The following is a 27,619-nucleotide window of genomic DNA, read 5'->3' as shown; positions in this document are numbered from 1 at the left end:
GTTTGAGCACCGCAAAACCCAAATGACAACTAAATATAGATCAGCAAATCAGAAGACAGGTCTCTTAGTCTAAAGGAGCAGAATTACAGCTCCCATACAAAGGTTACGTTTTTAAACACATCAGCACTGTTAAACACTTCTCTAACAAAACCTCCAAAATTCAAAAGATCTGTACAGTTTGCTCCCACACACTGTGACTTTCTTTGATTATTATTATTAGAGATTCATGCAAATGAAAGGTCCTGCGATGCATCACTGAACAAACACGCAACCATTCATTAATATATGAAAGTACAAAGCATACATATAAAATATATACCGACACATTACCTGTAAGTTATTGATAGTGTAGACACATTTGATACAGCATTAATTATAGAGAAGATATCTAAAATGATGCAGTGCATAGCCTTCCACTTATTGACTACTTTCACCTGACCTCATCATGACGTCAGGTGAAGACTTTGAACAGGATCATGAGTCATAAATCATGACTACGTCATCGTAAATGTCAAACTTTTTTGGATCCATCACAGTAAAGTGGGTCTGTATCTCACAGAGAAGCACTCATTTGGTTTCTTTAATCATTAATTGACAGCACAGCTCTGTTATTATACTCCATGTGCAGCTGGGACATTTGCATTCAGAGAGGAACTTGGACAGGATGCTTGATAATATAGGCTGTTAATAATTAGCATGCTCGTTGATATCATTTGAGAAATGCATGTTTTGTTCTTCACTAAAAAGTAGGTTATATATTTGACTGTAATTTCAGACAGTACACAACGAGTCTCTGGGTGTCAAGCGGAAGAAGTGAAGAACTGGGTGAGGGGGAGGGAGGAGAGACATTTAGACAGAGAGAGAGAGAGAGAGAGAGAGAGAGAGAGAGAGAGAGAGAGAGAGAGAGAGAGAGAGAGAGAGAGAGAGTGTGTGTGTGTGTGTGTGTGTGTGTGTGTGTGTGTGAGCGTGTGTGTGAGTGAGAGAGAGAGAGTGAGAGAGCGAGAGAGGAAGAGTGCCGGCAGAGCTCCATCCACAGCCTCAGTACACCGGACTGTCATCCTCCGCTAGACCTCCGCCGCGGTCCCCTTCTGTTCTCATCGGGTTTTACAGTTGGCGGATGTAGCATGGACACGGTTTAAGACGCACTACCGAGCCGACAGCTGTTCCACTCGCTTAAAAAGAACAGATTATCTTGACGCTCGTCCGGCTGAAGTGAGAATAATGATGGAGTACTGGAGGCAATGCGCGCTGTGGTTAATAAACTGCAAGGTGCTTCCAGCTAACCACCGGGTTACATGGGAGTCTGCACAGGTATTTGACTTGGCCCAAACGCTCCGGGATGGAGTCCTCCTCTGCCATCTGCTCAACAACATGAGACCCCAGTCCATCAACCTAAAGGAGATCAACCTCCGACCGCAGATGTCTCAGGTAAGGAACGGAAGACGAGCCTGATATCTGCTCCTCGCTGCGTCCCCAAAGTACACGAGAGCGCGCGGCCAGACGTCATAAACAGTGACGCTACTTTAAAGTTTCCTCGCATGTCGGCAAAAAGAGCAAACCTGCCAGAACACCAATGAAGCTGATTCCAAATGAAAACAGATTGATATCAAATTCGGCATAAAATAATCCACAAGGTAGCACTTGGTTTGAAGAACATTTTAACTTTTAAACATGTTGTTTACCGCTCGTTTACGCCCCCAGTGGATACACAGTAAGAAGAAGACGAATCAGAAGTGAACAAATGATATGAATTGAAATGATATTCTCTCTAGTCCGTGATAGAGTATGGAATATGTGACCCATGCACTGCGAGGGGCTCTTAATTGTTGCTTTATGACGTGATCATTTTATACAATAAGCAAGAAACACTAAATTCACGATGAATTCAAGCTGGAAGCAACCTATTGGGTGAAATAAGTCATACCGTGAAATAAAGTTCGGTTTATGTCATTTACTGCACCGCGTTGTTGAGGTTCCTTATAGTAACGTATAGTTACAGTTACAGTTATAACAGCTCACAGGCTTCATGTGTGCACAGAGATAGAGGTTAAGTGGTGGCAAGGCTTTGTAAACGATCCAAACAGGGAAGTGGATGTATCTCATAGGATTAACATGTATGAATAATCAGGTATCTTATGATAATACATTTCTATTGAGTATGTTATTAGTTTGTCTTGCCTGGCAGTATGAAGGAACAAATGTAATTACAATCTCCTGATGGGTTGTTTTTGGTTGTTTGTCTCATTTGATTTATATATCATATATTTATATATATATATATATATATATATATACGTATATGTTTTTTGAATCTATTTAAAATGCTGTTTTTAATCTATATGTAGCAGGAGCTGTGGCCACGTGGCTCCTGTCTGTCAGATGCCATCTGTTTCAAATACAGGACAGCCGGAGCGATGAGCAGATTAATATTCGCCTTCATAACGGTGAATCTGGTTGTCTGGCTCGGTGTCAACACACAGCGAGGTAGACGCTCACCTACTGAGCCTGCAGACCTGCTCTGTAAAAATGAGACCGTACCGGTAACACACACAGACAGACTACAGTGTTGTATGTAATTGATGCCCCAAGGCTCTCATCGGATGCAAAGCAGGTGATTAAGGTTTGAATATCACTACTATTGATGTGATGCACAACTAGTGGGGAGAAAAAAAGCACATAAACTCAATGTCACAGCGAGATGGTTACGATAATATGCAGTTACTGCTCTTTCAAAATCCAATTGGGTCCCCGCTGTTCAACTTAAGGCACACAGGTCGAGTGCACAATTTAAAAAAAATAGGATTTTAATGTCATCACTGGCAATGGAAATCAACTTTTAAAGGATCCGTTTACTCGTAGATTTCAGAGGAAACTAGATCAGGACTGTAAGACGAGAAGCGGATTGGTCCATTCAAAGTTTTTGCTAGCAGCAATACAATTACTGATTGAGAGCCATCAATAGGTCAGTGTTTGCTGTCAGTCATGACATAATAACATGGAACGGAGCTGCCATGCATAAGAGAGGTTGTGGACTATTATTACGCTCAGTGCCTGGCCCGGCCCAGAGTAGACCGGGTTATTTATAGGCACAGTTTGTTTTATGCATGGCTGGATGGCTGACTCACACAAGGCACTGATGAAGCTAAATTCGGGGGTTAAATTAGCATTAGTAGTAGGCTCAGGCAGTCCCATACACATACAAGGAACGCACGCGTGTGTTGTGCTTGTTTCTACAATGTTTTTGAGCTGCGTTTCCCAGAGCTCATCTGCTGATTGAATAGAGAGTGAAGGGTGTTCCGGTGGTCCTCGTCTCTTTGCCAGATCAACCACGGTGGTTATAATTTCTCATGAAAACCAGCTGCTGCAGTTTCGTCTTCTGTTTATTGATTTTTTACAATAACCTGCCAGACACCACTGTTGTGATGAATAGTTTCACAATTTGTGCACGCTGAATATTAATCATTGGTTGTAGCACTACTTCATATGTATGTCAGTAGATCATGACTCGTGCCGTCTCCTTTCACACACATTCACACCATGTGAGGCTGGATACCAACTCCCTGGAACCCCCCCCCCCTCAGCAACTTTCCTCCCTGTGTCTCCTCAAAGTTAAATTTACATAACTGAGGGCGGAGTCGCTTCCCCTTTTAACCTGCATAATTCATGAGGGCCGTGGCAGCCACTTTATCATTGGCCAATAATAACACATGGGACGCCACTGTGGACTCACCCATGGGACCCATGCGATGGAAAGACAAAGGCAGTGAAGGGACAGAGCTACAAAGAGTCTGCCTGGCCTCCGCAGACGCATCTCGGAGGACCTAAAAGGGCCCCGAAGGGCCCCAAAGGTCTAGCCCGCTGTGTCGGTGTTGGCTGCGTAATTAAGGCACAAAGCTCTGGAGGGCTCACATGTGTGATGTTGGCATCAGGGCGGGCTGCTTCTCATTCATCTCAACTGTGTTTGGGTGATTCGTATGGGCTATATACAGTAGAGTCAGTTCTGTCCATGAATGGGAAACAAAGAGCCCGGCAAAAGAAGTGAAATTATGGGATCAGTCTGTGTATTGATAAAATGATCTGTGCTCTTGTGGTGAACGATGAAGAATGATGCATGGGTTGTGCATGTGTGCTCTGTGCATGTGCGCATGACAACGTTTAAAGCAAAGAGCTCAACGTTCCAGTTCAGGGTGTTAAGGTCAGTGTGAAGCAAAACGTTCACCCTCTTTGATCACAGCTTTAACAGGGTTGTAATGAATCAATTACAAAGTCTAGATGCAGCCCGACCACATTCACTGCTGCGTTTTGCTGCCGTACAAGAGGAAACACCAAATAATCAGGAGTTGTTTCTTTGTCTCAATCTGTGAAAATCAGCGGTTTAGCGTTAAGAGGAACTATGCAATGCTTGTTGGCGTAACAAACTGACCATGTGGTCATACATGCAGCATGCAGTCTTTCCATCCTTCTGTTTGAAGCATTTGGGTCAAAGTTCTGCTGAATCTCAGTTTTTACTGAGATGACTGCAAATATATTCCAAACGCTGCTTGTATGAATTGGTCCTTGTGTGTGTGTGTGTGTGTGTGTGTGTGTGTGTGTGTGTGTGTGTGTGTGTGTGTGTGTGTGTGTGTGAGAGAGAGTTTTATTCTGGCATAATGCTGCTACCAAATACGTGTACTAAAAAGAGACTAGCTAACAGGCCGGCACCATGAGCGAGCCATTGATACATTCTGTTCAATCAAACACAAACAACTGCTTAAAAAAACACACAAAACTGAGCTTGTATGGTTCGATTGAAATTTAAATCTTGAAATTTGTCCCTAACTTGTTAAGCCTACTGTTGCCTTGTTCTCCATGACACAGGATTAGAAGCTGCCGGAGTTGAGCACAATGTGGCGAACCCACCGGCAGCTGAAAGCCTCTCACACAGAACAGCCGTGAGCCTCAACATGCACAGGAAATCAGGAAATGGAAAAGAGGAAGGAAGTGAAACTAAACATGCCCTCGATCACACTCAGACCCGAGCGCTGTGCTGATGTCAGACACAATGAAGAGAAAAGCCTCCGCTCTCTTCTTCACACAGCAAAACAAAAAAAACGCTTTTCTCTTCATTGAGCCGCCATCAAAGACTTCACTTCATATTTTTTTGGAAAGTGAAAGTGAGTGAAAGACGGAGTAAGAGTCAGTTTCTAATTTTAATGAGCATCAAGCATCAGACAGTGTTTCACAGAGCAACAAAGTGCTTCATGCACCAAAAAGACAGGAGAGAAAAGGCTTCACAGATTTTATGCAGATTCAGAACCAACATAGAGATGCCATGAAGACTTAATCAACACATGTATGAATGAATTAGCAGTTTATTCTAGTGGTATACAGAATGCAGTAATGTTAGGCTAGCATGTATAGCTCATACACATGAGGGAATCACTGCTGATACACACGATGGCTTTATTAGAGCATGTTTTCATGTGGAACGGTGACTGCTCAATAAATAGCACAGTTGATTTGCTTTTGATGGTTTTATTTTGACAGGTATGCTGCAGGTGTGTGGTTTCAATTGGTAAACTGGTCTGATTTGGACTATTTTCCATTTGCACATACTGCACAGTAAGGAGAACAATGTTATACATTATACATGGTACATATGTATGCTTTGTCAAGCCCAGACCCAAACGCTGTGATGTCAAGCAAAGAGGAGAAAAGCCTGCTTCACACCACGCAGCCTGCTTCAAAGACTTCAAGGCTCTCTCTCCACTCGCTGAGACAAAAGTTAGCGAGAGATGGAGAGCGTGGGAGAACCAGAAAGACAGAGAGAGAAATGTCTTGATTTTCCTTTGGTTCGTGCAGAACAACACCTCTGCACGTCATACGGGCTCAGGAAACATGACAGGTTGAGATTCTGTGTTCAAAATATTAAATAAGATGTCCCAAATGTTAACGCCTAAAAACCTGTCGCCGTGCATTTGTTTTTACCGAGTTAGGGTTCAAATCAGGCACCGACGGGTAATTAGAGAGGGATAACGGCTAATGTGGGATTATCATGGCAACTGAAATTGAAGGTACTAAAACCGAAAAAAGGTCATAGATGAGTGAGGTACCACGTGAGGCGTTAAGAGAAGTTATTCATACTTTATGGATGTATGTGAGTGTGTGTGTGTGTGTGTGTGAACACGGACTCCCTGATCCTCATACCGTGGATGCACTGTATGATACTGTGCAGTAGTAGTTAGTAGTAGTTGCAGCCATCAGCCTCCAGTCTGTGTGTAAATAGTAGTGTACGTGCGTCTCACACCAGGCGTCAGAACGCAGTCATCCATTGTTGTACTGGGATTTGTTCCGCAGTAAAGTGAAACTAATTAATATCTTAAATATTCCTTTTTTTGTGGCGGTGACAAACCACAGCGTGTGAAGCTTTTAGTGCATTCTTAACTGCATGCCACACATACCGCTATGCAGTTTTGCGGCACTTTCTGCTCACAGTCAAGACTTTTATTAGATCAAAGCGTGAATTTGACGCTGTTCCGCTTCCTTCGTTGTCCGTCCCCTTGTGTAGAAGATGTCCCCTTCTGGGTCGTTTCTCTGTCGACTAGAAGAATTATGGGTCAGATTTCCATGACCGCACTTCTCAGCGATACTGTATGCAGACCCATACCTTCAACCTACTGGATTTGCATACAGATATGCACGCACTACACATTGCATGCTGTTAGTATGCACTATGTGCGCCTTCGGACACGGATTGCGAGTCCCTCGATGACTACCCGAGTTACTGTGGCTCGGCTCCCCTCTTTGATTCACTCTGAAGACAGGATTGCACCTGTCAGTGCGTAAACACCACGTTACCGCAGCCGTGCTCAGGGGCGTCGGCTCAAGGCGCCACGGCCTCCCGTCTGCAGCGTAATGCAGTCGCACCGCGTTAGCTTTGCTCCGTGCTGCGTTATGTTCAGGGACGTGGATGCCGACATTTGCGAAGACTCGATTGCGATGCACCTCACTCGTGCGCGAACACGTGCACAGAGCGAAACTGACCTTTCTTTCCGTCACCAAGGAAACAAGCCTGCACTCACATCCAACCGGTAACGACCGTGGTCTAGTGCACATTAAAGTATGGATGATGTATATGCTGATTTTATTAGGAGATATTCGGTCGGTGGAGAATGCTCCTGCAATCAATGTTTATTATGTTACTCGATTGTGCCGTGGACGGTTCAGTTAATCACTGTTGAGTGCTCTAAAAGCTCTGAGCAAGTCAATACTGTCTGTTGTCTTTACTGGCAAACAATCATCATCATAAGTGACATTTTAAGTGTAAACAGGGGCTTAGACACACCAGAGGAGACCTCAGTATGAATGTGAAAGTTTCAATATTCCCAGATGATAATAGCATCTTTTTCTCTTTCTTTTTGCTTGGTGGAAATGTCAAAATGCTATCTGGAAGTCAGTGAGCTGTCAGGAATTGTAGATTTAGATCCAGATGATACCAACCTACAACCATGGTCATAGCCAGCAGCAGTGTGTCTGCAACCTTTTACTGTCAGGTTCACTATAGTGGAAACCTGGAGCCGAGCGAAGGGAGAGCACGGATCAAGCTCTATAGAAAGCTGATTTAAAATGTAAAAACCTCAATGTACTGCCCAAATAGACTTGAATGGACCTCTTTACCGTTTGTTTTTTATGACATACATGTTACGTGCATTGTGCAAATGTGGGCACCCAGTATCGCCTGCAGCAGATCATCGTCTTTTTTATACAGTCACTGGATGTATAAGGCGTTCTGCTTTGAGCGACTCAAGGTGGAAGTGATGGATGACTGTAGTCTGTTGGAAATAGGAGTGTCCTTATTTGTGAAATGGAGACAGAGAGGGAAAGAATGCAATAGAAACAGCAGTGGCTACGTGTATGACAGAGCACACACACACACACACACACACACACACACACACACAGAGAGGATCAGCAAAAAGGATAGGGCCATGTGCAAGTCTGTACATTACTGGTATTACCAATAGAGTGTATGCAATGTTATGATAAAGCTACTTCATGGCAATAAAATCGATGAATTGATTCTGCAACGTTTCACTTTTAGCACTCCAAAAATATCAGCCATAGCGGTCAAACCCCACACCTGAATGGACACACACACACACACACACACACACACACACACACACACACACACACACACACACACACACACACACACACACACTCACACACACACACACACACAGGTCAGACAGCAGTTTGACCAGGCTCTGTCAAATGGCGCAGCGGAGCATTATTCACACCTTTTTAACACAATCCTCCAAGAGGAATAAATCAGGGGGCGCAGCAGGAAGAGGAGGAGGGATCCTGCTTCAGTGTTTGAGCATTCGGTGTGTACATTTTATTTAGTACTTTATATGACAGTCAACCCTTTTTAAAAACCTTTTGAGCCGATCACACACAGTTGAGATGCAACTCTTTGACCTAGGTTTCTGTAGCCGAGGGGGTTCGTATCTTACACACAGTAACACTAATTCAATTCCCCGTCTAGTGGTGGGGGGGGGGGGTGGAGTAGGCGTTGTGTATAAGTGGGGTCATCGGGGTTAAAACCAGGACTTAATGGTAAATGGGCTTTGAGACACTCATTGGTGTTGTGGGGGAGTTACAGGAGAGGGGAGCTGGCTTTTCCCTTATTACTTTCATTGTGATTACGTGAAAGGACGAAACGCCTCTGTCCATCATCTGGGCCTGTGATGGGGACGGAGAACTCAAGGCTTTTCTAGAACCTGCATGTGCTGCGAGGCAGAAATATCAGGAGGCCAGTTTTCTGTCATCTTCAATTAATTCCGCGATCGTTCACTTTCAATGACACCATAGCCGATCTCACAATTTGGGTCACCTTTATTTATGTTAATGTCGTCCAGCGACTTTGAGAACATAAAGAAGTGAGGTTATTATTAACGACGCTGGTATTTCTTTCAGCTTGAGAGTCTGTGTGTGTTTATATGGTGGGCCTTTAAAAGAAGATATAACTATGCGGCAACACTACAAGAACTTTTTGAAAATGAGCCTTGTGGACACGGCATCAGTCTGTTCAGTCTGTATGGAATTCAAAGGAATAGTTTTGACATCTGAAATAGGAAATATGCATATTTGCTTTCTGGCAGAGAAATGCTAAATGCTCCACTATGTTCACGAGCTAGTCGCTGACATGTGTCGGCCGTTAACGGCTAAAGAGGCAGCATGTATTTGGTTTATCGGGGCTTTTTTTTTTTTTTTTTACAGCTTTACTGTGTTTGGCAAACCCACCAGCTGTGGGCCGTAAATGAGCTGAAAGATGCTAAAACGCTCTGTAGAGGGGAACAACAGAGTCAGGTGATAATTATGTGCAAGTCATGTGATCATCCAGTCATCCATTGTTTAAAGAAACATTTTTATTTGTGCAGCTTTTACATTTAGTCTTCAAAAAAGCCACATGTTCTCATTTTATTTTGGACAATGCTTCGTCTCCCACAACTACTTAGCGTACTGCATGGAAGGATTAGCAGGAGCCCCTGCAGCACAGAGCTATCTCCTGGAAACACAGATGATGTTCGTGCCGGTCCTCTCCTCACCTAAAGCGGGAGGTGACCCACGAGCCAAACTCCTGACAAAACAGAAGAGTCCCTCGCCGGAAACGTGAGCCGATAAAGGGGCGATAAAGAGGCCGTCACTAACTAGCAGGGGATATTCGGAGTCACGAGAGTGACTGGAAAAAGAGAGCGGAAAGACCATCTGCATGCTAGGTCAGTGTTTTTCAGTCATGTGGGTTTTCATTTCAACCAAACCAGCAGCTCACTTCACAGTTCATCACAAGCAGAGAGGAGGAGCTATGAATTCAGTTACCATAGGTTTTCACTGAAAAGCTGCTGACCACCGTAACGCTTACAATACTGCATTAAGATGGCGTCGTCTGCTGCGATGACCCCGACCTCCGAGTCTGGGAGAGAGCAGCGGCGCCTTCGCCTACGTCCCACCTCCCATTTCCTGGTTACACAGCTGACAGAAGCTCCAACATGACATGGATGTGACCTGTGATGTGTGTCACCCACTGGTTATGACTTACAGAGTCTTGACAAACGAGCTCTGCAGACCAGACCTGTGCACATTATGTCATTCGCTCCGGACACAATATCTCAGCGACGTAATCCAGCAGGGCTTTTAAACTGGCAGACGTGTATGTTTTATTCCCCTTCAACATTGCCTAGCCATGGTTTCCTCTGAATGCCATCCCTCTTTACTTTCCCACACTGCTGTCAGCAAACATACGATTCAGACAGAGAGAGAGCCTTTAATTACCACATTTGATTCTTTACACTTTAGTCCCTCTGCAAGAGACTCATCTATTTGATTGCCGTTAATTGACGCTCAACAAGGTTTAAGCAACAAGATGGCCGGACTCTGGCCGTCTTTCATTGTGTAAATCTGGGAGAGAACAAGAGCAGGATTTCATTAAGCTCCACAATACGCACGGGGGCCGTAAAAGACTCCAGCTTGTTGCTATGGAGCTTTGACTTGTATCGAGGAATACATAAGCAGAAATTGGATACTTATTGTGGATACAGAGCACGACCTGGCTCATCTCAGAGGCGCAGCAGCGAGATGGCTCGTCTTACAGGAATATTTCCCCTTATATTCCAGATGGCTGGCCTGGTGGGATTTTAAACCCTCCATACACCGGTGTGTGTTTGGAGCTTCCTGCTGAGGTGTTAATCTACACTTAATTCCTTATTCTACACAATGAGGTGTATATATATATATATATATATATATATATATATATATATAATAATAGGTATACTGACAGTTATATTTGCCTGGGATTTGATAGTTTCACTTGGTACATTTATAAATACCAGGGTTATATTCAGAGTCCAACCAAAACTGTTTTAGGATTCTAATTAGCTGTAAAAACAAATCTGACAATAATATATTGACGGATATTCATTTTATTTAATAAACACACGAAATAAAGGACCACCTAAATTATTTTTTGAAAGAATTGTGACCACATTATGTACTGAGGGGGACATGTCTATGCTAATGGACCAACTATATTTTGGGGACTCTCTTTTAAGTACTGAAAACACATTTTGGAGATTTCTGTATTGCGATTTCTTGTTTCTAACCCACCGACATAGAGTATATGCTAATACCTCTGTGTATTATACCAGCCAATCTATCTGTCAGCTCTGACTTTATGGTAATTTGGGAGATTTTAAAGGGTTTTATTTCTTAAAGCTTTAAAGTTTTTGACCCAAAAGTCTTGCTTTTCCCTGGCCTTTCAACCGCATCATAATTCAGCTTTTAAAGGAATATTAAGGGTATATAGACATTGTATTAACTCTCTTAAGGAGAGTTAGATGTAGATGGAAAGATTGATAGCTGTCTGTACGCTAAACATGAATCTACAGCCAGTTTGCTTAGCTTAGCATAAAGACTGAGACTGGGCTAAAGATATAACGAGTCATATCTTGTTTATGTAACCCGACTATAACCAGACAGCAATAGAGACAAACAGAGCAATTCTCTCAGTGAAGAGCACACATTGGCATGTTAACACTAAAGGTTATATGGTGTTAATTACTGAGCTTTAGAGGAGCTGGTAGACAAGTTGCTTTACTTAGAGAGCCAGGCTAGCTGTCTCCAGTCTTTGTGCTAAGCTAAGCTAACTGGTTGCCGGCTGTAGCTTTGTACTGAGTGGACAGACTTGACAGTGGTATTAATTTACTATCAAATATACTTCAAGCATATTTTAAAAAAACAGCAAAATATTCCTTTAAAAGCTGTAATATAATAATATATTGTGTTATTACCCATGAATGTGAAGGAAATTACATTTTTGGCATGTACATAGGCTGTATGTATGCAGATACAGATGTGCACACACACACACACACACACACACACACACACACACACACACACACACACACACACACACACACACACACACACACACGAGGCCATTCACATCCTGAGCCCCAGAGAGTCAGTAAAGCAGAAGAAAAGCTGCCAGCGGAACAGTTGCTGCTTGCCTCATACTGCTACACTCTTGTTAATACAATTCCCCCTCCACTGTCTCGAGCTCAGTGTAGCAGAGACACTGTCTTACATATGCGCTCTGTGAAGCTGCTTCCCTCAGATAATATACCGAGGTCCTTTGGGACTCTCCAGAGACTCCAGGCAGACAAGATGTGCTTGTCTGATAAAAGAAAGTGATGTGTACAAGTGTAAACATTCAATATTATTCACTCGCTGCTCGCTCGCTGCGTCTTATCTGGAGCTCGCTGGCTGGGGGCTTTTCTCTCTATTTGTGAAGCCGTCTGTAAAGCCTAATTCAATCGGAGTGGAAAGGCATTTCATGTTTGATGCGCGGACATGCGCCGTGCAGACCAATCTGATTTCGGGCGAAGGTGTGTCATGAATAACAGAAGAAGTCCGGCTGGCGGCTTCTTCTCCGGAGATATTAGTATTTTCAAGACGACACTGACTCAATTATTGAAAGTTGTAAAGTTGCGGTTGTCAAACATGGCTGCAGTCGGGCCTCTGCGTGTGGACTCCACATGTTAACAGTATGGCACAGGGTTGCGCTCTCTTTGAAACACAGGAAAGGCCTAATGAAATCCACTTCCTGTAAACCCGTTACCCAAGAAATAGAAAAAGGAGAAGGAGGTGATGATGAGACATTGTATAATGGAAACGTAGCGCTGGAGAATTTCAAATAAGGTTAGTTAGTGAGTGCTAAGGATCAGTTACTGTACTAAATGTGAAGTTGTGGACAAAAGGACAAAAGAAATCTAAAAACAGAAGGATGTAGCCTTTTGAACGGCTGCTGCATTCCTCCTGTGGTGCTCCCATGCAAATAAAACCGACTCTCACCTTTAACAACAGCATTACTTATGATTCAAAGAATATTGGGACATTTTTCGAAGCTGCACCGTTCGAAACGGCCTTTATATGAACGTCAGTCTTTGTTCATTTGAGAAGCTGGGCCTCACAAGTTGGTCTTGTTGGCTGTGATATGTGTTGTCGGTGTTACCCCGCATGTCAATATTGACACCGAAGTTACTTCGTTAAAGCTCCATCATGCAGGCAGCCCTTTGCATAAAGCCCCATTACAGGTGTAGTGATGTGCCTGTGACAGGTCATCATTATAACTACTGCAAATATCTGCGTGTTTTGATAAAACAGCAGCTTTAAATTCCTCAAACATTGAACATGTACAACAATGCTGAACAATGCGCTTTTCAGTGCAACATGAATGCAGTATTATCAGGTGAGGTAATTTGTGGTGGACAGTGATGTGGCAAAAAAAAAAAGCCCCCGCCCCTTTCCGAAAACATCCCTTTCACCAGCACCCTTCTTCTGCTCCATCCTGTAACGACTGCAGGAAGGCTAACTGGTGTGAGTCACTGATACTGCCCGTTGGCTAACTACCATATGTTGACACCTTCCTCTTCACTTCTGCCTGTCACTCTTCATGAAGAGCACACACACCACCTCACAAAGCCTTACTTAATACTGTGTCGTTGGGCAGCATTCAGCGCTAACTGCTGCATAATTTGGATAAATCGTTTCAGGATGAAGCCTCATTAGCATCATTAGCGAGATTTAGATTTAGGATGCAGACGAGGCAGAAAACACAGTCGGTAAATGACCTCGTTTGTTAGAGGAGTTGCTTATTGATTGATTCAATTTTCTCGGGTCAAGGTGCGCCCTCAGCCGGGCCTGTAATTAAGCTTACAGTGAATAAAAACCAGCTGAGAAAGAGTCACAAAGAGACTTTATTATAGGCAACAACCACGTTACCTTCTATTTAAATTAGGCTCCAATTAAACTGTCATAACACCATGACGAGTTTAGATACACAATTTACCCCAGCAGAAAACAGAACTCCCTCAATTCATTATGAAAGCGTCGACATCTGCAGTTTGGTCTTTCCCGGGGAGTAATCTGTTATATTGTTTGTTTTATGTCAAACAAGTTGGAGACACACGTATCCCAGATGTGTCAGCTGATAATTAACAAGACAGAAATGCCAAATATATGTAGATTTAATGACAACAAATTGACCATCTCCAAACAGAGAGGAGAGAAATGTAAATTAAGTTTGTTCTGCAGTGACATCATGCTTCAACAGTAGGAGCAAATATGATCTCCATGCTCTGATGAATTATCTCTTTCTAATTACGCACCATTCCACTGTCGACAGGAAATACATCCTATTAATGAAACGAGACGCCCTCATGGCGCCTGTAAACAGCAATCCGTCTGTGCTTTAGAGCCGTGGTCCTCCAGTGGCTCTCGCAGGTCCTCAGCTGCCCTGTGAACGCTACACTGTAGCAGGAAGAACAGCGGCATGTGAGCCCATTCTGTGGCGTTAAAACCGTACAGCTCTTTGGAAATGAACGTGAAATACAATAACGCATCACATCGTTTGCGTATGGCGTGTTTGTTTCTCGGTGGCTCACTCACAGATGAACCCTCTCTGTCTTCCCAACACAGTTCCTGTGCCTGAAGAACATCAGGACGTTCCTGGCGGTGTGCAGCGACATCTTCGGCATGAAGAAAAGCGAGCTGTTCGAGGCCTTCGACCTTTTCGACGTCAGGGACTTCGGAAAGGTAAGGCAGGGTTTGCTGCGTGACACGGAACGAGGCGGAGGCTTGGTTCTCTGTGACGGCGGCCCGGATCCGCCCTCGCTGTGTTTGCCAGCTGTCCCCAGAGACTGACCTGAATTAGACAAATGTGCTTTTACTACTCTTGTGCCTGTGTGGAAGCTGTGGAACGTAGTCAACATGATTTATAAAAAGGGAGAAAGCTCCTTCATCTTGGACTTGGGTTTGGAGGCCTTGATCCATTTTGGTTGGTCTCTTTTTGTACTTCACCCTCACACTGTAACAGCAACTTTTAATGGCCTTCAGATTCATTCGTAGATGCTCTTACTGGCATTGCTGGTGCTAATCAACACGGTCTTAGGCCATGTTGCAGCTTTCTTCACACTCCTAAACTCCAAGCCAAAGCTGAAGTCAGCAACATGACCCAGCAGTTTAATCGCTTCCTCTCATTAGAGTGAATACGCCTCAGCGCGCAGACTTTACGAGGGGTTACAAGTCTGGCCTCGGGTTCGTTACTGTGACAGGACTCTGCTTGTAGTGCTGTGAAACTGTCTGCGGCTCTTTGACAGCCCTGCTGCTGCCCTCGTGAAGACCACAGGAGGTTTACCAGAGAGAGAGAGAGAGAGAGAGAGAGAGAGAGAGAGAGAGAGAGAGAGAGAGAGAGAGAGAGAGAGAGAGAGAGAATGGTGTTAGGCGTTACTTTATGCATTAAATCAGCCCCACAATAATGCCAATTGATATTATCGTCATATCAGAAGTGTGACTGTGTCTGTGACAGCTGATTTCTAATAAAAAGATAAATAGTGGTTTCTATTTATGGTATTGCAACTTAAGAAGAGTTGACTCATAGGTGCTTTATGATGAATGGAGAAATACAATTAACGTGTCCATTGAACTTCCCTTTTCATGGCAAAAACAACAGGAAGCAACATTCTTCCAGAGAAACGTTAAAAAGGTCGCAGCTTGTGAAATATCCACAAAAATGGAGATTGGCAAACTGTTTTTGAGTTTGCAATTGATCAGCCACCTTGTCCTCCGTTAATAAACCATTAGTGTTCATTTATTAGCATCAACAGTAGTAGTAGTAGTCAGTAGAGCTGACTCTTGATCCTTTTGGTGTTTGTGAACTGAAAACATCAAAAGAATCTGTTAATATTCTATGTTACCACGAGGGACCTTTAACTGTTATGAAAGCCTCAGTTTAATACTGATGCCTCTCTACTACCTGCATGTGCAAACGAGACCATCAGCAACAAGAGTGGCTGTTTCTATATTACTATTCTTAGTGCTCGTCATCTTCACTTTCCACACAACACCGACACCATGCTTCTAGAGTCACGGGCCGTATGGCTGGGCCCGCTGGAGGGAAGGAAGGCACGGGAGAACCAGAACCAGGACTGAGCGAGGCAGACTGTGAGACCCTGCAGCGGTAAAATGAGAGGTTTTCTAAAAGGGACTCGACCACTTTTGTGCACATCGACCGCCATAATCAATACAACATGAAAGTTCTTCGTAGAAGCTTTAATGAAGGCTTTGACTTAATGATATGTTAATACAGTCCCTCAGATGACCTCTTAACGATGTAATATGTATGAAAAAAAAGCCACTTCCAGTATGATGCACTGCAGAAAAATACTAAATGTTTCTAAGAACAGATAAGAGAAATGAGAAAGGCTTTAGATTTGGTCAACAGCACCTATTTTTATCCCTCGTCTTTGCGTGCCGAGCTGAATTAAGAAGATGAGAAAATGAAGTCATTTATTAACTCGTCTATAATTAAAACACACTGTGACGCTGGCAAGTTCCTTTGTCCCCTCTTATAGGGAAATACTTTGAGAGAAAATCTCCAGAAGAACCAACAGTGGCTCAGTGAGTTACTTCATTCTCACTCCTGAACCAAAACTAAATGCTTCGTAGATCTGCTCATCATTTTGCATTCATGTGCTTTTCTTATCAAAATCAGCCCCTAGAAACAAACACAGTTATGAAACGGTTGTTTATAAGCTAAAGCTGCTTCTGGAAAAGCCCACACACACACACACACACACACACACACACACACACACACACATATATATGTATAAATAAACATATAGTTAGTCACAAAAACACAATGTGTGATCAATCTGAGGAACTTCACAATAGTTAAATCCATCAACTCATTTTGATCGTTTTCTTCGCTTGACTGATGCTACGTGTGAAGCCACTGTCGGCTAGCTTAGCTCAGACATGGGACTTTTTTTGTCAGACTATATTTTTCTACAGATTTAACAAATGATTTTTATATAATGTGTTCTTTTGAAGGCAGATTTTGTCGAGGCATGCCAGGCAAGCTGATTCCCACAGTTTCCAGTATGTTAAGCTAAGCTAAGCTAAGCTAACTGGCTGTAGCTTTCTAATACCAGACATATATGACTCATATAATACAGTGGTATCTTTGTGTTTTTCCCAAATGTTGATCTATTGCTTTAATTTTTTTACATTTTCTTCTGTTGTTTACTTTGTTTTACTTTTGAGTTCCGTGTAACAAATGTGTTGAGAAACATTCAAACTCTCCTTTGAGATGGATTACTGCGACCCAAACAATACATGCTATAGATATAGCTCTCATCATAACTCGACACTAAATGGCTCAATGTGCAACTGCTCTCTTTCTCCCTGACCAGCTCCACATGAGGAGACAAACTCTTTTCAAGCACAGACTCATTTTCACTTTTTTGCGATACCTTTCTCATTTCCCTCAGCGCGCTCAAGCACAACACTTTGACGACTCTCTTGAGTGAATCCCACATTGCCCCGAGTGAATTTAACATCTCTGAAATTAGACAGCGAGCATCCCCGTAATCCTCGCTTGGCTGGCTCTGCAGAGGCTAATGGAGTGAGGAGAGGAGGGGAGGGGAGAAGCTGCCACTCACCTGCAGTTCCAGCTTTACATGTCTTTATAAGGCAGACTGCTACTGAATACAACATCCATGTTGCCTGTTTATCTTAAAGTCGGTGTGTATTGTTCTGCCTGCCGTTACACCGGACATGTTTAGAACTGAACCCACATGAGGTGACCGTAACCATACAGCCAGAATATTCCTCTTGACTCCTCTACGTAAAAGCTGGGAAGGAATCCAGCAGTAAAGGACTCGTCCCTCATGAGATTCGGGTCTTAGAAAACATGACCGGACTCAAAAGGAGACTGTGCGTTTGTATGTGTGAAAACACTGATCCGTCTGACAAACAGCCCTTGCCTTGTTGGTGTTCTGAGACTCGAAGGCCGCACAACGCTGCAATGGTAGGGAAACCGACAGATACAGCAGGTCTGTCTGTAGCCCTTTCCCCTCAGTGCAGGAACATCTGGTTTGCACATCTGTCTTGTAGACACACGGAGGGTTGTGGGCTCTGTAGGGAGAACAGAAACGTGGTTGCACAGGGCATGCTTATACACTGATACACACCTGGCAGAGAGCGAGAAAGAGATGGTGGTATTTAGAGGAGATATTGAGAGCTACGGTATCCTACATCTGTTTAAAGTTTGTTATCTGTGGAGGCATTTTGTGGCGTATGATGAAGGAGATGAAACAGTGGATTTCACAATAAGCATACATAGTTTTGCTCTACAAGACACAATGTCTACATACAGTAAATAGAGTATATACCTCTGCTGACGTAACCTAAGTCACCCCACTGATCTCGTGAAAATGTCTCCTCGGTTGTGAAACGAGTGAAGAACACATGCTGCCGTCGTCATCCCTGAGAGCGAATGACTAATTGTCTCACTTCTATTTTATTTCTAATTCCAGTCATCTCATATCAGCTCCTTTCAAAAATAGAATCAAAGTGCTGACAGGAGCTTTCCAGTCACATGACGGACAGTCGCTTAGTACTTGGAAAAGTTGAGTGTCATGGACTGACCCGTTAAATAATGCAGTGTGCTTCAGCTACAGCGGCACACTGAAACCAGCAACTGTAGCACATCATCTTTGCAGCTGTGCTCGTCAATTTGCTGATTGGGAGTAGTGCTCGCTGACCACTGAACTGATAAAGTGACACACTGAGAGAAGAAGGTCACAGTGTGTGACAGTATGATAACCCAAAACACACACAATGTATACTAATACAATAAAGTAATCTCAGATAGTTATGCATCATTTTTTATTTCATGCTCAAGTGAAGTATGCATGTAACACAGCAAGAGGGGTCCTCATTCATTTCAGCACATTTCTTTTCAAGTCTGAAAATTGATGCACACTCGTGTTCTCACCTAACTCTCAGTAAGGAAGCAAATAAGCGTATTTCTTGTCAAACTATTAATTTGAAGAATTTCATATTGTTCTGTGAAATCGCATACTTTTTCGGTCACATTTCAGTTTTAAATGTAATATCAGATACTGAAATGTCCATAAAAACTATGATCGAAGACCCTACTTAAAGTCTTGAAGACGGGCTGTGCACATCTGGATGACTGATGAGCACTGTGGGCTTCATGTGGGCTGACTCCTACATGGTGGAGTAACCTCAGATCATCTGCTGCGTTCCATTCTGTGTAGACTATGCAAATTTGCTGCCCCGCAACTTCCTTTAAAGTGGGCCAGGAGATGCGGCACCTGCATGTGTTTAGTCGCACGTTATGTAGATAATCTGGCAATAAGAGATTGATTGCGGCACACTCTTGTTTTTGCAGCTGCGTACTATTCGTCCATCGGCAGTGAACTCAGCCCACGTTGCTGTAGACACTGTGTGGCGGTTCCATTAATCAGACGCAGATGAAGGCTGAAACGTTCCTCCCAGACCCGACTTGTTTTGAAGTATAGGTTTGTTACAGTAAAACCTGCCTCTACACGTAGTTCTGTAAGTCCAAAAAAATAATCAGTGTGTCCATATTTTTGTTGGACTGCTGACAAAACAAGTATATGTTATTGAGAGAAGTTCAGCACATCACTCCAAGGAGCAAACATGTTTTAAAAGTCTCCCCAGTCACTCTCTATTGACCTCTGCATACAAAGACAGTGTCACCTCAGCCCCAGTGGGCTCTTCTCTATTACCATACACTACCACTGGCAGTTTTAGCTGGACGAAGACGCTGATTATTTTGGTGGGGGGGGGGGGTGGGAGTGGAAAATTTAAACCCCGGGGGAGGGGAAAGCAAAGATGGAAAGGAAGAGGGAGACAGACAGAGAGGGTTTATTGATTAGCATCTTCCTCCTCAGTTGACTGTGATAAATTTAACCGCGGAAACCCACGTAAGGCTGATGCATCTCCCGAGCAGCCCTTCCATCATCTCCGTCTGTCCTTTGTCCTTCGGCCGCGCTCTCCCCAGCAGATCTGTGTGGTCAGATATCATATGTCTGCTACAAGCTAATGGATACTTGGGGTGTGTCTTTTGTTCTGCATGGCTAAGCTGCAGTAACAGTGGCCTCCAGAGACAGGATTGCGACAGCTGCTTTTAGGACTAAGAGTGTTGTGGATGGTCAATATGTTAGGATGATGTCTTTTATTAAGAGAAATCACATATTGGCCTTTGGAGGTTTCTCCCAGACCAGTGCTATCCTGCTATCCAGAGAGGTCTTTCTAGTGTGCCGTAAGAGTGTAGCGTCGTTCCGTCGGTGTCAATATTAAGCCGCAAATGAGCTGCAGGCACAGTGACTTCATTTCCTTAATGACAGGAGATGGTTTAGTTCTTTTCCGTTTGTGTTTATTTTGCGTGGCAAAGCTTTAACTAAATAAACAAACAATATTCTCTGTCACACGGTAGAAAAACTATGTGCTCCCATGCCTAATGCAGCTCTTCGTTTGCAACTGCTGCCGCCATGACGTCATTAAAACGCTACACAAGGGAGCGTCAGTCGTTAACATAAATGTCTTTCAATATATTTTACATATCTTAGTTCCTACACAATGAGCATAATTCAGAAGATTCTTACAAAGAGGTTTAGCGTTACAGCCTCATAGGTGTCAGTAGGTTAAACCTGCAATTACATTTTCCAAAGGAGCTGTGAACCCACTTACTGTAGATCTATTAGTCTGGCTTGTAGTGCAGAGCCTTTCTTTCCCATCATGGTCCAAATGCTGTTTCAATTGCCTTTCTATTCCGAGAAATCACGAAAGACGATACACAGGAAACACTGAATTTATGTAAGTTTGTGGTGTTTTGTGCACAGAAATGTGGCCTTCAAAAAACCTCACACTGGTAGAAACTTCTGCAGCTGTGCACGGCGAGTTTGTTTACTTGGATGAACAAATGCAAAAGCAATCTGTTTGATTTTACTGGCAGATGTCTGCACAACAGACCTGTCTCAGATGGACATTTGGTCAAATGAAGGCGTGAGCGCTAACATTAATAGTGGCTGCATTCCAATTGTATTGTGCATGCTGGCTCACTGGCAGATACACTTTGTCTGCCATGATGAATTTGGCAGTCTGGATTATTTCTGGGAGCTGAAGTAATTGTTTCTGATCAATAATACAGAGGTACCGTCTGCAAGTCACAGGATGTATGTGGAGCAGACTAACATTACTCTGGGTGTTTGAGAGTCTGTAATCAGAATCAAACCTGCATACTTCCTCTGTGATTCAACGCAAACTATATTATCACCGATGTGTGATGTGCTCTAAAATCACAGTGCATTTACCTCGACCTCCAATGTTTGTGCCTGAAAAAGCTCCCATGCTTCACTTCACTCAATGCATTTGGAGTTATTGTTGTGTCCAGAGCAATTTGATATAACTTGCTCTAAAGCCGTTGTGCTGAAAGCTCTATGTATAATCCATGGACTCCCAGTGACTGACTGCATGACATCAGCTTCCACTGGAATCACACTTTTCATATCAACTGGCTTTACTTGAGCGTGAATGCACGCACACATGTGCAAAACACACACACACACACACACACACACACACACGCTGAAGATTGCTCGGTCGGAGAGCTCTGTGCTTTCCAGCTGCAGCTGAGTCGGATCGCCTCTTTGATTGTTTCAGGGTGTCAGAGAAAAAATTCTTCTTTGATGATTGCGGACATCTGTGTGTTCCCTGTGTGAGCGCGCTGGATGTTTTAGCGCCGTGGCAACCATCACATAGGTGATACATACACACTCCTACAACCGGCAGAAAAGCAGGCTCATCGTGGAGAGCGTGAGGCTTTGGTTATGAATATGAATACATCAGCTAATTCCTGTCCAGTTGTGACCTATGCAGACAAAACATGTTGTTTTTAAGGCGTTTGTTGCTTGGACAGGCCTCTGCATTGTATTTTACACTGAACACCAAAGTTCAAAGGTCAAAGTTTTAGCAAAAGAGTTAGCAAACGTGATGTTCAGCAACAATAGAGCCCTATATACTCAGCATACAGCATGCAGAGCGGTATGAGGTGTTAGCGGGACTTTATGGACCACAAAAAAGTTAAAAACAATCACCGTTCCACTTCAGGTTGGGCTGAACTGATACATCGGTGAGGCATTTTATCTGTCATGTTTTCTTGCAAAAAACCATAATGGCGGTTAAGACATGCTCACATGAATATCCTTGTAGTAGGAGTTCATATTGTGGAACAGTTATCGGGCTCTCTTGTTAAAATAGTGTGAAAGCGCCTCTCTAAATGATGTCAGACGAGGGACTGTAAGACTGAGAAACGAGATTAAGGCAGGACGAGAAGCATTCGGTAACAAGCTCTCCTTACTGTAACAGGGTTTCTAGGAAATTAGCTGAAATTGGAGAAATATTGGCACCAGTACGGCTGGAGTGAGGCGGAGGCTAGTCAGTCATATCCCCTTGCGTTTACGCGTCGTACAAATAGGCATAGCAATTTTTCTGATGGGGATTTCTGACATCTTAAATGCCACATGGATCTTTTAAATGCAAATGTGGGAATAAGAGGTTTGCGTATGAGTGCGTCTGTGAGTGGCTACGTGCTAGTGTGTGCATGTGTGTGTGTGTGTGTGAGAGCTAGCAGTGACTCCCCTGAGGACTGACTCATCTCAAGTCTCAGTAAGCAGCAGGAAACAGGAAGAGGAAACGGTCACCACAGAGCCCCTCTGGAGTCGGTTCTCTCCGTATAAGTGTATATACTGTATACTGGATTCAGCTTCAGGTGCAATGGTGCATTAACACCAGTGTAAGCAGTATCCATGTGTGTGTGTGTGTGTGTGTGGGTAGGTAGGTACAACATTCCTCTTCAGGCTGTCAAAATCAAAACTACGCGTTGTGTTCTATTTCTCACCAAGGCCTCATGGGACCGACATGTCTGTCTTTTTTCTGTGTTTGACCAACACAATTAGACTTCCCCTCAGTTATCTCAGGCTCGCCTCTGTGTTGACCCGTCAGACGCTCCATCGAGCATCTACTCTTCCTGTGACCGGGCCCCGGCCCCTGGAAGTGTGTGTGCGTGCGTGCGTATATATGTATGTGTGTGTGTGTGTGTGTGTGTGTGTGTGTGTGTGTGTGCGCGAACGCGACAGAGAATGTGTGCAACATGGGTGTTTGTCAAAGTCAAGGAACAATCCTTAAAACAGCTGAATTTCCAGGATGACACGTCATTGAATTCTACCGAGGACCAAGTTCTTCATGTATGTTTGCATCCTCTGCACTCCGAAAACACCCACAATCCTATGCGCACAATGGATTTCCTGCCCCCGGGTTTTGGAAGCGACTTTCGTCGCTCAGCGTTCATTGAGCTGAGTAGCATAAACAAAGGAGCCAGCAAGAGCAGAGAGAGACCAGGTGGGGAAAACAGTGTGTAAAGCCGGCATATTGTGACATTTAACCTGATAAATTAAGGGTTTATTTAGACTAACCAGAGTTGGTGATTGTTGAAAGACTAACCAAGATGGGTTTAGGGAGTTTTATGTAGATTCTGTCAAGTTTGAATTAAGTGTGTTTTGTACAATTGGTGAGGTAAACGTACTGTTTTTCGATGGCTATGAGGAGAACATATTAATCGTATGTTTTGTACATTAATAAATTAATAGTAATTGCCCAAAATCCTGGGTTGATTTGATTTATTTTTACACGTTTTGAATCTGTTTATATCGTTTTGAGGAAAGCATAATCAATATTCCTAATAAGTAATGTACTGAATTGTTAGAAATAGAGTTTAGAAGGAGGAAACATTCTTGAAAGAAACAAAGAAGCAAAAAGGACGCTGCAGAAACTGGATGGCCGAAATGTATTCTTGCCACTTTTGTGGTGTACTGTGTGTTTGTGTTTGTGCGAGAGAGAGAGTGTGTGTACATCCTTGCCCCATGCCAGTTCAAAGGGAGCCTCCCACTGAGTGCGTAACACATAACAACTGCAGGTAGTCCTACAGAGAAATGATTCAAAAGGAAAATGCTCCTCGTAGTTTTCTTAAAGTCTTTTCAACTGCAAACCATTGAGACAAATGAACAGGAAACAGCAAAATATAAACGTTGTAATTCTTCATTTCATTTTCAATTATCGAGAGATTCCGTGTTGTAATAACTCTAATTTGAGGTGCAGTACATGTTGATGTTGTCCTGCTTCATTATTGACTGACGGCACTAGTCGGAAATGGTGCCAGGAAATGGGTAGTTCTGCTTCAGGGACCTTAGTGTGCAGGCTTTGCATCTTAAAGTGTTGCTATTGAGGTTACCTGGTTACAGACATGCCAGGTATTTATAGGCCACTGCTGAGTCTGGGCCAGCCAGAGAGCATGTGAAGCTAAGCCACCGTGGTCAGGATCAAAGACTACAAAGACTGAAGTGCAGGTCTACTAACCAGCCCTCCTCCCCTCGCTGTCCTACTTTCTGACAGCCCCCCCCCCCCAGCTTCAACACTGAGCTACCCGGAACTACAGACCTATATCTCACTGTGACGAAGCCATACAGAAGAGGGTGAGACTGATGTATTGGTATTGCTAGGCTGGTAAAAGCCTGTTATTCAAAATGGCATCTGGTTTAGTCAAGACAGGATATGATGCTGTTTGAATATAATAAAAAACACCACTGTAATCAAATAACATGTATTACTTCTACAATATTTATCTATGGGCTGACCTGAAGCTGAACTCTTTCAAATGTAACAACAAATTGGATTCCACTGAAATATGTATCAATATAGCATGTCTTGTCTCTGTTATTTCCATTGTCTTCTGGTCTAAATGGTATTTTGGAGGCTGTATTTCACCTCGACAGGAAGAAAACACGGAGGCTTGAGAAGGCCTCGGAATATCAACTAAATGTGTGTTGCCTGCAGCTTCAATTGGGAAGCTGGGAAATATTCTGTACCTATAAGCTGGGAAATAACATTATGTGGCTGTAGAGCCAACAAAACACATGATTTATTCCAATAGAGGAAGGTCTCATAAAAGTCAATACCGATCATTAAAAAAGACACTCTACGGAGTTATGGGGTTTATCCGCCAGAGCATTTTGGCAGTAAGTGTATTTACCAAAATGTCAAACTATTAATAATAATATTATTATTGGAATAAATAATATTCTTTGTCACCTCAGAGTGATGTCGTTTTAGTGGGTAACTACAAAGACTTCACGGTGAGTTTGTGTATTTGACTCTTCGTAACAAAAGTTGTGAATCTGAAATGTCAGAGTTCTGGGAGATATATCTGTAGCACCATGATACCTAGTGTACGATCATGGCTGCAGAGTTTTTCAGCCGACCGAAACATCAGATATCCGATATCTTCATTGCAGTTGTCGGCAGCCATCACTAACAGTTTTAGGTGTCGGACTTCACAAACACAGCAGACAAACCTCACTATGTAGTTCAGTCTTCCAGACTCGAGCCGTAAAACTTTGATCCTGCTTACTGATGACTGAACGAGGGGCATTTAGAATCAGAACATGAATTGCCCACAGTCAGTGTTGTCTTCCAGATGGGCAACCGTGCGTTGAGATGGAGCAATGTTTAGACTCTGCATGTTTATTGCACTCTCTTCAGTCCACTATCTCCCTGCGGCACGGCTCCCTTGTGCACCTGCCGGCTTCATCTAAAAAGGAAGAGGAATGAGGGTAATTTTTTTTTTTCAACAAGTGCAATCCCTGCCTGACACATCTTTAAAAAACTTTTTTCTAAATCTTTCATGAGGTGCCGGAGGCAGCATCTGTCATCTCTCCAGCGTGGCTGAGCTAACAGCAACGAATGGGATTTCACAGGGACGTTTATGTTCTTCTGATCTCGCTGATGTTTTTCTGTAATGTTGAGATCCTGCTGAAGCCATGCAGACGACCGTATGTATGTCAGCGATGCTTTTTCCAGATGCTGAAGGCTCACACCATGAGGGGGGGGGGGGGTCTTTTCTTCTCTGTATTGCTTCCCAGAGGTGGAGGTGGAGTGGGTGGATGCGCTGTCATCCAAAGTGGGGGCATTTCTAAAAGCTAATCTCCAGCCTCCACATTTCCCCTCAGAACATCAAATCCCACCTCACGTTACACCAACTGCTATGTGTTATATAATAACCAAAAAGATGCAGTTATTCTGAAGCCACATGGGCTGTTTGGGAATCAAAAGTCTGTATTCAGGCAGTAGATGAGACATGCATATAAATACATGGTGATTAACACATAAAGACAGGAGACACATACTGACGAGGATCACAGCACTGCGGCGTTCATCAGTTCAGTTAATGAGGACGAATCCACAAAGGCCACTGTGTACTTTAACGAGAGAAACCGCTGTAATGAGACCAGTCTACCTTCTACTGGAGGGGTTGACATGAATTTAAGGCAGAGCGAGAGATTATAAATGAAGCCTCATTTTAACACAATGACATACAGTGGAGGTGAAATAGACACAGCAGCAACCTCTGGGTCCGAAAGGTGAAGCCACTGCGGAAGAACCTTAAACATGAATTGTAATGGCCACCTTTAACCCTTTCACAGAGGGCTTTCAGCTTTTATTGTAACCATTTTGGTGGCCTAAAAGTATCTTACTCGGCGCTCGGTTGTGCTTAGCTCCACCCTCTCGAGTCACAACAAGCTGGTGATGGCTTCAAAAACGACAGACCACAAACCACGGGGACTATTTCCACGTCTTGTGAACACTCTAAGCATGAGCCTCATGAAACGACTTCCAATGTCTCTGTTAAGACACAATCTTTAATGACAGATAATACGCGTTATCCATCACAGCTCATGGCTTCAGGGAAGTGTTGATCAATATTAATCTCTCCATCTAGCCTGAAGTGTAATATTTAACAACAAGTAGGAGGATTTAAAACATTTAACGTTGGCTCATCCAGGGTTAAGGTGCTCGCAAGCGGGTGAAAGCCAACCCCAGATTGTCTGTCGGGGGAAGGGCACAGCTGAGGCTCATGGGTCATCAGGTCATAAAAAGTCATCAACCAAAGTAGGAAAAATTAAACAGTGAGATGAACGCTTCAGTGAAACACAATCAACTGCTATTTCATGCTTTTGTTTTCAATGTAACTCAAAGCTAATGGATGTAAAATGCTTCCAAAAGTCTTATATTTATTCTGTGATATTAAACCATTGAAGCGATCATTCACCGAGAAACACCACAACGAGACACAGCGCATGACTAATGTGACGAATCTGCACGGTGAGACTGAAACAGTGCGTATTTAATTGTTCATGATTATAACGGGAGCTCCTCGGGGCATGCTAAGTGACGCTAACCCACTTATGCCATATAGATGTGACATGCTGGCTATTTGTGGCCAGAGCTTTAGCGGCACAAAAGCGGGAGATGCGCGTGTTGCGTAGCCGGAGTGAGGCGTGTTGGGTTAGGGTGGTTCGCTCTCTGTGCTTGTTCGCCGCTGGTTTTGAGCCAGTTCGAGGTTTCATCACTTGGTTTTGGATGTGTCACGTTTTGTACATCAAGAAGATTTCCCACACTTACTATAACTTACATCAGAATGTTAACGAACACGATGAACACAAGCGAGTGGACGCTCATCTTTTTGATCTAGTGATCAGAGGAGTGGCTGTTTACGTATTAATCTTGCCAGCTGCATATTTAAGACGCTGAACCAGACAAGAAAACATTGAGCAATAACAGC

The 27,619-nt window shown here is 43.4% G+C and overlaps 1 protein-coding gene across 1 annotated transcript in view; it reads left to right on the top strand.

Annotated features, from left to right (window-relative positions):
* Positions 1–872: 872 nt before the first annotated feature.
* LOC137872096 (guanine nucleotide exchange factor VAV3) overlaps positions 873–27,619 on the top strand; it is a 73,871-nt gene continuing 47,124 nt past the window's right edge. The window contains exons 1-2 of the mRNA XM_068710330.1: positions 873–1,428; positions 14,527–14,643. Coding sequence (XP_068566431.1) covers positions 1,222–1,428; positions 14,527–14,643 — 324 coding nt within the window. The 5' untranslated portion in view covers positions 873–1,221. The remainder of the gene's footprint in view (positions 1,429–14,526; positions 14,644–27,619) is intronic.

This window comes from Cebidichthys violaceus, unplaced genomic scaffold (genome assembly GCF_023349555.1).
Source record: "Cebidichthys violaceus isolate CVI_PGR_0920_01 unplaced genomic scaffold, fCebVio1.0.p SCAF_15, whole genome shotgun sequence".
Lineage (NCBI taxonomy): Eukaryota > Metazoa > Chordata > Actinopteri > Perciformes > Stichaeidae > Cebidichthys > Cebidichthys violaceus.
This window is presented reverse-complemented; position numbering and strand designations above follow the sequence as displayed.